The 12,276-nt window shown below is 40.2% G+C and overlaps 2 protein-coding genes and 1 long non-coding RNA gene across 3 annotated transcripts; 1 reads left to right on the top strand and 2 right to left on the bottom strand.

Moving 5' to 3' along the window:
• Positions 1-3,587: 3,587 nt before the first annotated feature.
• LOC134200359 (uncharacterized) lies at positions 3,588-5,232 on the bottom strand. Its single transcript, XR_009975244.1, has 2 exons — positions 5,099-5,232; positions 3,588-3,799 (listed from the first exon to the last, which is right to left on the bottom strand). It is a non-coding gene; the product is annotated as an uncharacterized LOC134200359 (long non-coding RNA).
• Positions 5,233-5,394: 162 nt separating this feature from the next.
• LOC101743918 (uncharacterized) lies at positions 5,395-7,381 on the top strand. Its single transcript, XM_021352770.3, has 2 exons — positions 5,395-6,224; positions 6,314-7,381. The coding sequence occupies exons 1-2, from the start codon at positions 5,540-5,542 to the stop codon at positions 6,349-6,351; spliced, it is 723 nt and encodes a 240-aa protein (XP_021208445.3). The 5' UTR covers positions 5,395-5,539; the 3' UTR covers positions 6,352-7,381.
• LOC101743768 (ribonuclease P protein subunit p29) lies at positions 7,377-8,382 on the bottom strand. Its single transcript, XM_004922684.5, has one exon. The coding sequence runs from the start codon at positions 8,262-8,264 to the stop codon at positions 7,629-7,631; it is 636 nt and encodes a 211-aa protein (XP_004922741.1). The 5' UTR covers positions 8,265-8,382; the 3' UTR covers positions 7,377-7,628.
• Between the last annotated feature and the right edge of the window lie 3,894 nt (positions 8,383-12,276).

The raw sequence follows: 12,276 nt of genomic DNA, 5'->3' as shown, positions 1-12,276 counted from the left end.
TTTTTTGTAGTTTAATAGTAGAATGTTGAAAGTTCACAAAACAACTCTGAATATGCATGATCATAGCTGCTAACTTACAAAAAATCGCGTTTCAAATTAACTTCCTGTGGTGGTAATTATTTTAGTGCTAGAAACTTTGCTCTCTTTTATTTATTTGATAATAATAGAAGACGACTATGATTTATAAACGTTATTTAGTGTTTGAACCAGCATATATATTAAAGGTAAGTCTCAGTTGTTATTGGTTTTAATGTATTTGATTAAATAAAAATACATGTAAAAATCTGTTGTTTTTGGGGATATTGGGGACGCCTTAGGTACAAATAACAACGAAAAAGGGGTCAATTGGGATGAGAATACGTGAAATGGAAATAACCTAAGTATAAATAGGTACAGGTTTGTAGGGTTGTCTATGTAGTTATAACAATATTTTTTAAATTTGTTGGTAAAAATCTGGTTTATCGAAGCGAAATTGGGAATAAGTCTTTAGTTGAAATAGATAAGCAATTTAATATAAGTAAGTCGATTTTGCAGAGACATGTAACAAGATCAATGAAATCTCAAGGTGGACAAAAATGTCTAAGTAATACATGCTGGAGTCATGGTCCAGGCGGCTGGCTGATCTTTCGGCCGGTCGTAGGACCGTCGAGGCGATTCGCCCGGTCCTTGTGGATTGGGTGAATCGTGACAGAGGACGCCTCACTTTCCGGCTCACGCAGGTGCTCACTGGGCATGGTTGCTTCGGTGAGTTCCTGCACCGGATCGGAGCCGAGCCGACGGCAGAGTGCCACCATTGTGATTGCGACTTGGACACGGCAGAGCATACGCTCGTCGCCTGCCCCGCATGGGAGGGGTGGCGCCGTGTCCTCGTCGCAAAAGTAGGAAACGACTTGTCGTTGCCGAGTGTTGTGGCATCGATGCTCGGCGACGACGAGTCGTGGAAGGCGATGCTCGACTTCTGCGAGTGCACCATCTCGCAGAAGGAGGCAGCGGGGCGCGTGAGAGACGCACAATCCCGCCGCCGTCGAGCGGGGGCCAGGGAGGCGGATCTCGCCCAAGCCCTGGCCCTCTAAGTGTTTCGGGTCCCCCCTCACATGTCGGTCTGGGGACCGGCGAGGGGGGCCTAAGAAGACGACGTGCAAGCTGCTCTGCACGCGTTTTACGCAAGAGCATCCGGGTGATGGAAGGCCGGCTATCCTCGACCCACGCTGGTTCTGGTCCAGCGGGGTATTCCGTAGGATAGCTCACTCTAACCGGCGCCATCTAGGCGGGCTTCGGATAGCCTGCCGACCGAGAGGGCTGGTGGTCGTGGCGCCGACGACCGCCAGTCCGGCGTCCCGAGGGGGAGGGTGATGGGAGAGATGTGCTCCGCACTAAACGCTTCACTTTCCCCCCTTTGCCTCTTCATGAGTTCTGTCTCATGCGAGGTTTGGACGTTGGTTGTTGAGCGACAGGAGGTTTTAGTCAGTTCGACTCTGACATGCTCCGCCCTCTATCCCCAGTGGAGGGCGGAAGTCCGGCGATTTCCTCCTCACCAAAAAAAAAAAAAAAAGTAATACATAATAAAATATTTAATATTTGTTCAGAGTGGGGGTATTCATCTGATTAATCCATGGAATAACCGACACACCTAATCTCTTAACCCAGATAGAAATATCAGCCCCTAAGTACTTACCAAGAACGGAGAAATATAAACCGTTTCTAAGAAAGCCCACTATATATGTATATATATATATATATATATATATTTTGTTGTTACTGCACTGTCGATTGCACCTATAATTGAGGTGATGTCTGCCATGTACTTTTGTCAGTTTTTCAATTTTTTTTATTGATGATCACTTTGTTGGTGCAACTAAATAAATAAATAAATTAAAACTATATATAAAAATAAAAGTAGTGCCAACCCTAGCAAATTTCTCATTTCGTCCCAATTAACCGCAATTTTCAGGTAAATAGGGATTACACCTATTTTTGCATTTTTTGCTTAAACTGGAATGCTACTTGCATAATTTTAAATTAGACAACAAAGATGCCCCCAAGACTCAATCATTTTGATCCTGATATAGCATTATATACATCAACAACTACCTTAAAATTGCTCATAAAGTTGGAATTTGTCCCTAATCGCCCCATTTTACGGTACTTCATTGGTCTATGTACACCATAGAGTTACTATTACTTATTAACTCCATGATGTACACACATTAGGTTAATTTAGGTTTATTTTTTGACACATACTTTTTTTTTAAGATTATAAGATCTGGTACCGAGATTTTGAAGCGAAGTCTTAAATTATCTTTTTACATAATATTATATAATTTTATTATTAAAAATGATAGAAGCGAAATCAGATGAAGTTGATTAATGTAAGACTTAAGTCGATTGATATCAATTTGAATCTTTAAAATGGTGGTTATTTATAGCCTTTTTCAGTGTTATTTTTCAAAGAACCCTCGAAATCCTAAACAGTGAATAAACCACCGTGATTACAAATTTAAACCTGAATGAACCCTAAATGAAACAATTCACTTAGTTCGTTCCTCGTTTTATTTTTATTTTGGACGAGCTCACCTAGGCCCAACTTATGTTAGGCGGTTACCGGAGCCCGTAGATATCAACAACGTAAATGTCGCCATCCACCTTGAGATATGAATTCTAAGTCTCAGCTTTTTTATAGTACAATGGCAGAAATAGGCAGGCTGGTGATATGCCGTGTAGGCTCACAAAACGTCCTAAGGACGTCTTATCCTTAGGCCACAGTGACATCTGATCCCATCCATCTCTGAAAAAGCCCCATACACAAACATAACGCAACAATCCTAGATTGAATCTAATCCAATCCAATTCAACTTTTTTTTGTTGCATTAAAAGTAATTTTAAATACTTTTTAAATGTTTGAGTCCTTTTAATTAATAATTTCTTTAAAATGATTAATACTGATAATGAGTAAGATATAAGTAAGAGATAAGAATGATAAGCGCACTGAAATACCTGAGAGACAATCCTAAGTAATGAGAAATTCGATAGACATCTTTATTTACTACTTATTTCCTTTCATTTATATCAAATGACTAAATAATAAAAGCGTTATTGTTCTATGTTAAATTAGTTGTTATCGGCGGTTTCTCCTGCATGGTCAATGAAAAGTCTCAATGTACTTTACCGTAGGAATGAAATGTTTTTTTCAAATAATAAACCTATATCACGCTGTTGGCACCCCGCCACTTTTCAAAAATTATGCCAATCCATTGCATCGTTTCGATTTGAAAGAAGGACAAACAAACATAAAAATATACTTTCGTGTTTTTAATATTAGTATGGATGTAATATGTGTGACGATGAATGATTTTGTGGCGTTTAAGAACGCACATTTTTATGATGCGTAAGCCGGAACGTACGAGATGGAAAAAAGAAGATAAGCGCCTAAAGCGCCTTATTCACGATCCATCTTGCTGTACGTCCCGCCAAGGCCATGCTCGATGCACGATGCATTTAGCGCTTTATTCACGATCCATCACGGCTGTACGTCAGCTCAAGGCCGCGGTGCTGGATGTATCAAGCGCGAACAGAATAAATCGAACGAATTAAATGAGGGTTTTAATTTATTTAAAATGCCAACTGTTTTATCAAAACGCCAAAAATGGGAGATCTTCTGATGTTGTCAGCAGCAGCAGAAGAGAGGCAAAAAAGAGCAAGAGGTTTTGGATGATTTTTTTAAACGTGCAGAGTATACTCAAATAATTAATATCATTTTTTACGCATGCTATCAATCCTTGCAGCTTCCCCTAAAATGGGCCTAAAAATTGTAATACGTTTATTATTTTTGGTTTATTCATATAGTCTGCGCTTGAGATATTCCACAAACATGTGGAACTTATTTATTTTTTATTTATTTATTTATTTATACTTTATGCACAAAACAAAACTTGTACACAGGCGGACTTAATGCCATGGGCATTCTCTTCCAGTCGACCATAGGATGGTGCAGAGATAATGCATGGTAGGTGCATTGACAAAAGAATAAAAAACAATAACAACAAAACAAAAAAAAAAGAACAAACTCAAAACAAAAATCTTCCTTAAAATAACATCTCAGTATTATAGAATACACATACTACAATTCAATATACCTATGTATAAAATAGTAAAATACATACATACACATAATTACACACAATAATATACACATGAAAATACACAATTTAGTATTATAGTTAAGAATGGCTAAAAGTAAATATATATATATATATATATAATATAATAATAATAATTGAAAGATGAAATAAATTAGTTTGGAGATGATTCTTCCAGTTTATTGTGGATGTATTCGCGAACTTTGAGTTTAAAAGTAAAGCGATTGCTGATCATCCTGATTTCTTTAGGAAGCGAATTTTGGGAACAAAATTTGGGAACTTATATCTTTCAATAAATCCTGAAAGTGTTTCACGATCCATTTTGACGTGCAGTCTCCTCTCGAAACAAGCTCTTAATGTTAAATCTGCTGTACAGCAAATCTATACACGATCAAGCACGCACGACGCAGGACCGCTCTGACGTACGTCTGCGTTATTCACTGTCTATCTGCACGACGCTCGCGGTGGTGGGGGCACTCGCTGGACGCAAAATCGGTCGTGCAAATCCAGCAAACAATTATTAATAATTATCGACGTACGTCAAGCCTATTCATGATCCTTTTGCATCGTGCATCGTGCATGGCCTTGGCGGGACGTACAGCAAGATGGATCGTGAATAAGGCGCTTTAGTCTGTGACTCGGGACCTTTTTACCGCCGAAAATTTAAAAACGAAAAATAAAATATAATGTGTATAATAGGTAGGTAACTAATATAATATAATAACTTAGAATTGCGCCGCTACAACAATAAAACTCCTATTGTTTCAACTGTGGTGTTAATTACATAAAACACGATTTTACGGTGAAATAAAGAAGGGACTCTATATGGACTCCCTCAATTTGTATCCTGATTAGACTTAAGTGACGCGAATTATTGGTTCTTTTGTCGGTATTGTTTTCACTCTAATAAAAGCTCGAACAGTTAGAAAAATGGAACGGTCTAGCGTAATGTGAGCACTTACCCTACACGGCCCAACGCCCGTAACCGTTTCGCTTTGAAGAATGCGAATCCAATTGTGTCTTTGACATCATGTCTCAAAGTGGGTAACGTAATCATGTTTTAATAACTAAGAGCTCTGGTGTCTGTTTAATATCAGATGGGCTGTAAACTCTTCATCTAATAATGGACTAATATGTAAATAAATAAAACAAAATAAAACACCCAGAATCGAAAATTTTCATTTAACTTGCAAATGCAATTCATAAGATTCACATTTTTTGTTGTCCTTGTGCATTTTTGATACCTTCCTTTCGGTTGGGTTTAAATGTGACAATAGCAATGTCATCATTGACATTGACGTCATCGTTCTATAAGTAAATTAGGAGAAAACAAAATATTCTTGAAAACTAAGTGAAAACTACTTTTCTACATTTAAAATCAGACACAATCAACAAATAAAAAAATGTCAAACAACAAAGATCGCGATGAACCTGCTTTTTTAGCTCACCAATGTTTCTTAAAAAAGGACTACACAGCGGCATTACAACATCTTAGCGACTTGGAAAACCTTGTGGGAACTTCGAATAAAAGGGTTCAACACAACAAAGCCGTTGTAGAGTTTATGGCTGGAGAGATGAAGAATGTGGAAAAATTCAAAAATGCCATTACACAGTTATCAGGGTTAAATTATTTGGACGTCGAAGTCAAGGATATGACTTCACCCTGTTTGTTGTATAATTACGCGGTTATTCTGTTCCATTCACGTTATTATTATCAATGTGTTGTCATATTAGAGAAATTATTAAGTTCTAAGAGCATAAAAGATGCGAGATTACTACAGCAAATTATCTTACTTATGTTAGAAGCAACAATATGTCGACGTACTTATGATAAGACTATAGAAATCGCCAAGAACCACGGCGAGCCATTAAAAATTAATAATGAAGTTAGTGAGTTATTTGAAAGGATTATATCACGTGCTCAATTATTAGTTGGCCAAAAAGTAAAATTAAACCTTAAGCCTGATTCCATAGAGAACATATTTGTTATAGCACAGCAACATTACATCAATGGTAATGTAAAGGAAGCAGCTAATATATTGGGATATTACAAAACCTTAAAGTACAATTATGATATGAAAACTCAAGGTGAAGAAATATGGTCTGCCGTAAATAATAATTTGGGTGTCATATATTTATCAATTAAAAAACCTTATTTAGCCTCAAAATATTTTCAGCATGCCATAAAAGAACATTTGAAAGCTATGGAGTGTGAGGACAGTGAAAAATTAATATCTTGTAAAGATAGATCACTTTATGTGTACAATTTGGGGTTAGCACTTTTAGGTACAAATAATTCAGAAGGTGCTTTTGAGTGCCTAGTTGAAGCTGCTAGACATTTTCCTAATAACCCACGAATTTGGCTTCATTTAGCTGAATGCTGTGTAAAGAAATGTTGCAGTGAAGAAGCTCAGCAATACACAGTAAAGAAATTGGGCAGTGGTCCCCACACACGAGTCTTACTCTCAAAAGAAATAAAAGCAAGATATTCCACATCTGGGGAATCTTTTGCAATACCATCATTATCACTGGAATTTGCTGCACTATGTCTACGGAATGCTATGACTCTACTTCCCAACCAAGAACCTCCAGCGGATGTAACTGCATCACTTATACAAGTACCACCAGGTATCCCAATAACCTGGAAACAACGTAGCGAACTCAAGAACTCTGCCCTCGTTTTACAAAGTTATGTATTACTGCACTTGCAAGATCCATTAGCGGCTCTTGTCAGTGCCAATGAGTTACTAGCTCAACCAGACGCATCTAGTAGTCATAAAGCATGGGCTCACATATATGCAGCTGAAGCTCTCATAAATCTTGATCGAATAGCTGATGCTGTGGAGCATCTACATCCACCAACAATTCATGACTTAGTTTCAGTACTGCCGTATCAAATGAGGGATATGATTGCTGTATCTGTGTGGGCTAAAGCTGCAGTGTGTCATATTTTAAGAGGGGATCTAGTAACAGCAAAAAAGATACTTTTACAAATAAATTCACCAAAAGTTCTACCTCTACAGATGTATTTAGAGATTTGCACAGGTAATATAGACAATTGTCACACAATATTGAGAAAGATTAGATACACAAATCCCTCCATTCAATAAAATTAATTATTGGCTTTTGTCTTTTGAAAGCGGTGTAGCAAATTTTCTATTTATTTAAAATATTTCCTATTATAGAAATGTTAACTTTTGTAACTAAATATTGAAAGATATTTTAATTAAAAAACTTCAGTTAAATTTAGAATATTCTTTATTCAGAAACCCTAGTCCTACTTACATCCTTACTTTCATTTAAATAATATGTTAAAGCTCTTTTAAAACTATGCTATATACCTAATTAAAATATTATCGACAAATTTCAAAGAACTAATTACCAAAATGTGTATATTTTATTATTTATTCTCTATTAACAAGCAAAAATATTTTGCTGATACGGTGGAAAAAAATAGGATAATGGATTGATATATAAATTATCGTATTTTCTTCATAAATCAGGATGCAAGTGTCCTTTGACTTTCTTTGTAGAGCGTTCAGCTGGTTTTGCACACAGCAGCTTCCCAAATAATGTAACTTTGAATTTTTTCAAATACAATTCGAATACACATTCTTTTTTAGGTATAGTTGTCACAATATTATCTTTGGAGACAATTTTAAAAGTGTTCTTTGTATCCATAATGCATATTCCGGTTTTATTGATAAAGCTTGGACATTTGGAACGGACTACCGTTAACATGGATCCATGATAGTCCGCTTTATACAAACTTAAGGTTAACGTTTCCCAATTTTTACTATTTGGCTCTGGTACACCCTCGTCCATCGCTAGGACTTCAGTAATATATTCTAACCAAATTTTGTTCATCTGTACTACGTCCTCGTACTTCACGCTGTGTCGTGGAATATTGTAAAATCCAAGTGTTTTTTTCTCTTTACGAGTCAAACATCTGGTTTTTTTCTTGATTGGTTTACGTTTTTGTTGCTTGCTGCGCTTTTTCGCAAAAACGAGTTCGGTTTTTAATTCCGAATCAATTTTTTGGACCTCGTTTTTAGGAACATTTGTTTTGAGGAAATTAATGATTGAATTTGCAGCCTGTTGATTGAATGAATCTGTCGTTTCCTCCATTTTGCTACGAAATGTAAGACTCGTTTTATTTCAAATTATTAAAATCAAAATAACTTTTTCGATCAAGGGACTTTTGTTTTGAATTTGCTGTCAAAATGTTCATATATCAAATGTCAAAATGAACGACATCAGTCTAAGTTGCCAATTAGAAAATAAATTTTTCGAGACTCACCGAAGCAAACTATACAAATTAATTTTATTGGTACTCATACTGTGGAAAAATAGGCAGGACACACATCAACACATCGCAAGACACTTTAAAATTCTTCCCAATACATTAAAAAATAAACTCCAATGTACCCAATGTAGAATACGATGAGCGTGTTTCCTCAATATTATTTTGAAGGTACATACATAGAGAAAGATCGGAAAGCTTAGAATTTGTTTTATACCGCCTTCGTAAAAATTGCTTATGACCTCATGAGGTCACAGTCGATTCTGGATATCAGAAGTGCCAGAGGCTCGGCGAAATCACTATCTGCTGCTGAGAACTCTTCACGGGCGGGTTTTTTTCTAAATTGCTATCGATTATAAGACAAACGATCATTAATTAACGATCATTTGGCCTCAAGCTAGAATTCCCTATACTTTGGGAACCCGATACTGGTTTACATACATATATGTATTATATATATAAACTTTAAACTGTATTTATATAGTTTAAAGGGCGAACAAACCTGTTCGTCCCCCGATTGCTATGTCCGATGGAAGAATTGAATCCATGACTGTCGGCCCAACAGTTCGGGGCGCTAATTGCTGCACCATGGAGTCAGAGAAGTCATTTGAAGAAGAACATAGAGCATTATAGTGCTCAGGAACTACCGCAAAGACGAGTTTTAGAGCCAGATATTGTTATTGAAGTTGAAAAGATGATCCGATGAAACCTATTGTGGGTGAGTGCTGTAGTTTCAGGAAGTAAGGATGAACTATAGCCTTTTTTAATAATTTATGTTATTCTTCCTTTATTCCAAAATCGATCCTTTATTATTGTTCGATTCGAACCCAGCGACCTCGTGGCAGCCTAGGGCTACGGAAACCAGCACGAGGTGCGCGTCGAACATGTGCCGCGATTCGCGGCGCCGTGTGTACTATTTTAACAAAATATCATGCAATCACTCACCGGAACCGATGCCTTCGTCTTCTCACGCCGTATCACTTAGGGAGAAGGGTATGGGGCAGGAATGGATAAGGATTAGCGATGATACACAACTTTAGCGTAGACCGTCAATATACAGGTACCGTCCCGTTCGAGAAGCAAGACAAAGTGAAGATGTCAAATCGCGACGGCACCGTCAAATCGCGACCCGTGTTGCCGTGGTAAAAATTCAAAAACTAACGGATTGGTTTCGAACAGTCACCCGCCCGGACAGGTCCCCTACCTGTCCCTAATCAACTGGCAGCCGGGACAACGTTGTGACCGCTCGTTTGAGAACCGAGTCCCCGACCAGAACCTCTGCAGACCGAGGGGTCCCATCCTTACCGGGAAACAGATTAACAATGCGCCCCCTACGCCAACGCAGTGGCGGCAGGTTAGCATCCTTAACCAACACAAGGTCACCGACGTGAGGGGGACTGGTTCTATCCGTCCACTTAAAGCGCTGCTGGAGCAGATGTAAATACTCAAGGGACCAACGTTTCCAAAAATCTTGGGACATCTGCTGCAACATCTGGTATCGCCTCAACCGTCCAGGCTTGATATCCGAGAGGGGATACTCCGGCAACGCATTGAGTGGCTGTCCTATCAAGAAATGGCCTGGAGTTAACGACTCCAAGTCATTCGGGTCTGAACTGAGCGGGCACAACGGCCGTGAATTAAGTACCGCTTCAATTTTACAAAATACCGTAGTTAACTCCTCAAAGGTGAGCGAGGTTTGCCCTATCACGCGCATCAAGTGAGTCTTAGCCGATTTTACTACTGCCTCGAAAATTCCACCCCAGTGGGGGCATCCTGGAGGACTGAAGGTCCACCGAATACCGCGACGAGAGAGGGCCGTTTCAATATCCACCTGGTTATTGTTCAAGAAATTTACTACATCCCGCAAGTAACGGTCCGCACCTACAAAATTCGTTCCGTTATCGGAGCGTATCAATTCGGGTAAACCTCGACGGGACACAAATCTATCCAAGCTCGCAATAAAGGCTTCAGTTGTAAGGTCGGCAACAACTTCAAGATGTACAGCTTTGGTTGAAAGACAGACAAAGACGCACAGATAAGCCTTAATTAACCTAACATTCCGCAAACGTGAAGCCTTGATCATGAAGGGCCCAGCGAAGTCCGTACCAACTCCAGAAAACGGCCTCATCTTCTTCACTCTGTCTGGAGGCAGATCTCCCATCTGAGGCTGCATCGTAGACGCCTTAAGCCGATAACAGGGTAAACACCGGAAAAGGACGCTCCGAACCGTACGACGCCCTGACAGAATCCAAAACTCCCTCTGGAGGGATGCCAGCAGCGCATTGCAACCGGAATGCGAATTTGCGATGTGGCGATCCATCACCAACAGGTCAACTAACTGGCTCTTCTTGGGAAGTAAAAGAGGATGGCGCGCCGAATAAGGTAAATTGGAGTTACTTAATCTACCTCCCACTCGAATCAACCCCTGGCCGTCTACAAAGGGGCTAAGACGAGCGATAGCTCCACGAAGCTTAGGGCGCTCAGTCCTTAGCGCCTTCAATTCTGAATGAAAGCTGGTGGCTTGCACAACTTCAATTAATTTCAGCAGTGCCTTCTTCCGCTCGATGGGACACACAACAGGTGTCATATTGCGTTGAGACACCGACAAACGACAATTCCGAATAAACCTCAAAATCCAGGCGGTAACCTTAACCAGCTTGTCCAAGGAGCTATAACGGTTGATGAGCAGATCCAAATCCAACCCCTGAATCACTCCTCGATCCTCGAACTGCGCCGGTGCAGCCACGAGACCTGGAGGAACTCCTGTGCGAGAGGGAGGCCACTGAGAAGCCTTCATGGTGAGCCACTGGGGACCCCACCATAACTGATGATCAACTATTTCCGATGCTAAGCATCCCCGAGAAGCGCAGTCCGCCGGATTGAGCTCACCAGGCACGTGTCTCCATGTTAGAGGGACCTCAGAACCTTGAATCTGGGAGACACGGTTGGCCACGAAAACTTCAAGTGTATGAACCGAAGCCTTCAACCAGCATAACACTATCTGGCTGTCTGTCCAAGCATAGACAGTGTTTTCTAAATCAATAACCGACCGTAAACTAGTAGCTGTATGGTTTAACAACCTAGTCAACAGAGCGGCACCAGACAACTCGAGCTTCGGAATCGTCATGCGTGTCCGAAGCGGAGCGACCTTACTCTTCGCTAACACCAACCGTATATCAACCCTTCCAGTTGAAGAAACCGTTCGCAAGTATACCGCAGCTGCGAATCCACGTTCCGAGGCATCCGAAAACCCGTGGAGAGACGCCTTGTATTTGCCCGCAGGAACCAGCTTCCGAGGTATTGACACGTGGTTAATATCAGGAAGAGACGAGAAAAAGTTCAACCAATCCTTCAATAGGTCACCAGCAATCCCCTCGTCCCATGACAGGTTAGCAGACCACAGTCGCTGCATGAAGCACTTTAAGAGAAAAGTGACAGGAGCGATCCAACCGTTTGGATCGAAGGTTCGAGCAATTGTGGAAAGCACCGTTCGCTTAGACCATACCTCAGAAATTGTTCGATTCGAACCCAGCGACCTCGTGGCAGCCTAGGGCTACGGAAACCAGCACGAGGTGCGCGTCGAACATGTGCCGCGATTCGCGGCGCCGTGTGTACTATTTTAACAAAATATCATGCAATCACTCACCGGAACCGATGCCTTCGTCTTCTCACGCCGTATCACTTAGGGAGAAGGGTATGGGGCAGGAATGGATAAGGATTAGCGATGATACACAACTTTAGCGTAGACCGTCAATATACAGGTACCGTCCCGTTCGAGAAGCAAGACAAAGTGAAGATGTCAAATCGCGACGGCACCGTCAAATCGCGACCCGTGTT

The sequence above is a fragment of the Bombyx mori genome, chromosome 16 (genome assembly GCF_030269925.1).
Source record: "Bombyx mori chromosome 16, ASM3026992v2".
In the NCBI taxonomy this organism is placed as follows: Eukaryota; Metazoa; Arthropoda; class Insecta; order Lepidoptera; family Bombycidae; genus Bombyx; species Bombyx mori.
The sequence above is the reverse complement of the archived record's forward strand: the minus strand, read 5'-3'. Positions and strand labels throughout refer to the sequence as shown.

What these genes read in the sequence shown, in the direction of transcription:
- LOC101743918 (XM_021352770.3), top strand. Translation starts at nt 5,540, where the DNA reads ATGTCAAACAACAAAGATCGCGATGAACCTGCTTTTTTAGCTCACCAA. An exon ending in TTATGATATGAAAACTCAAG is followed by an intron (nt 6,225 to 6,313) that starts GTGAAGAAATAT and finishes AAATATTTTCAG; the next exon opens with CATGCCATAAAAGAACATTT.
- LOC101743768 (XM_004922684.5), bottom strand. Translation starts at nt 8,264, where the DNA reads ATGGAGGAAACGACAGATTCATTCAATCAACAGGCTGCAAATTCAATC.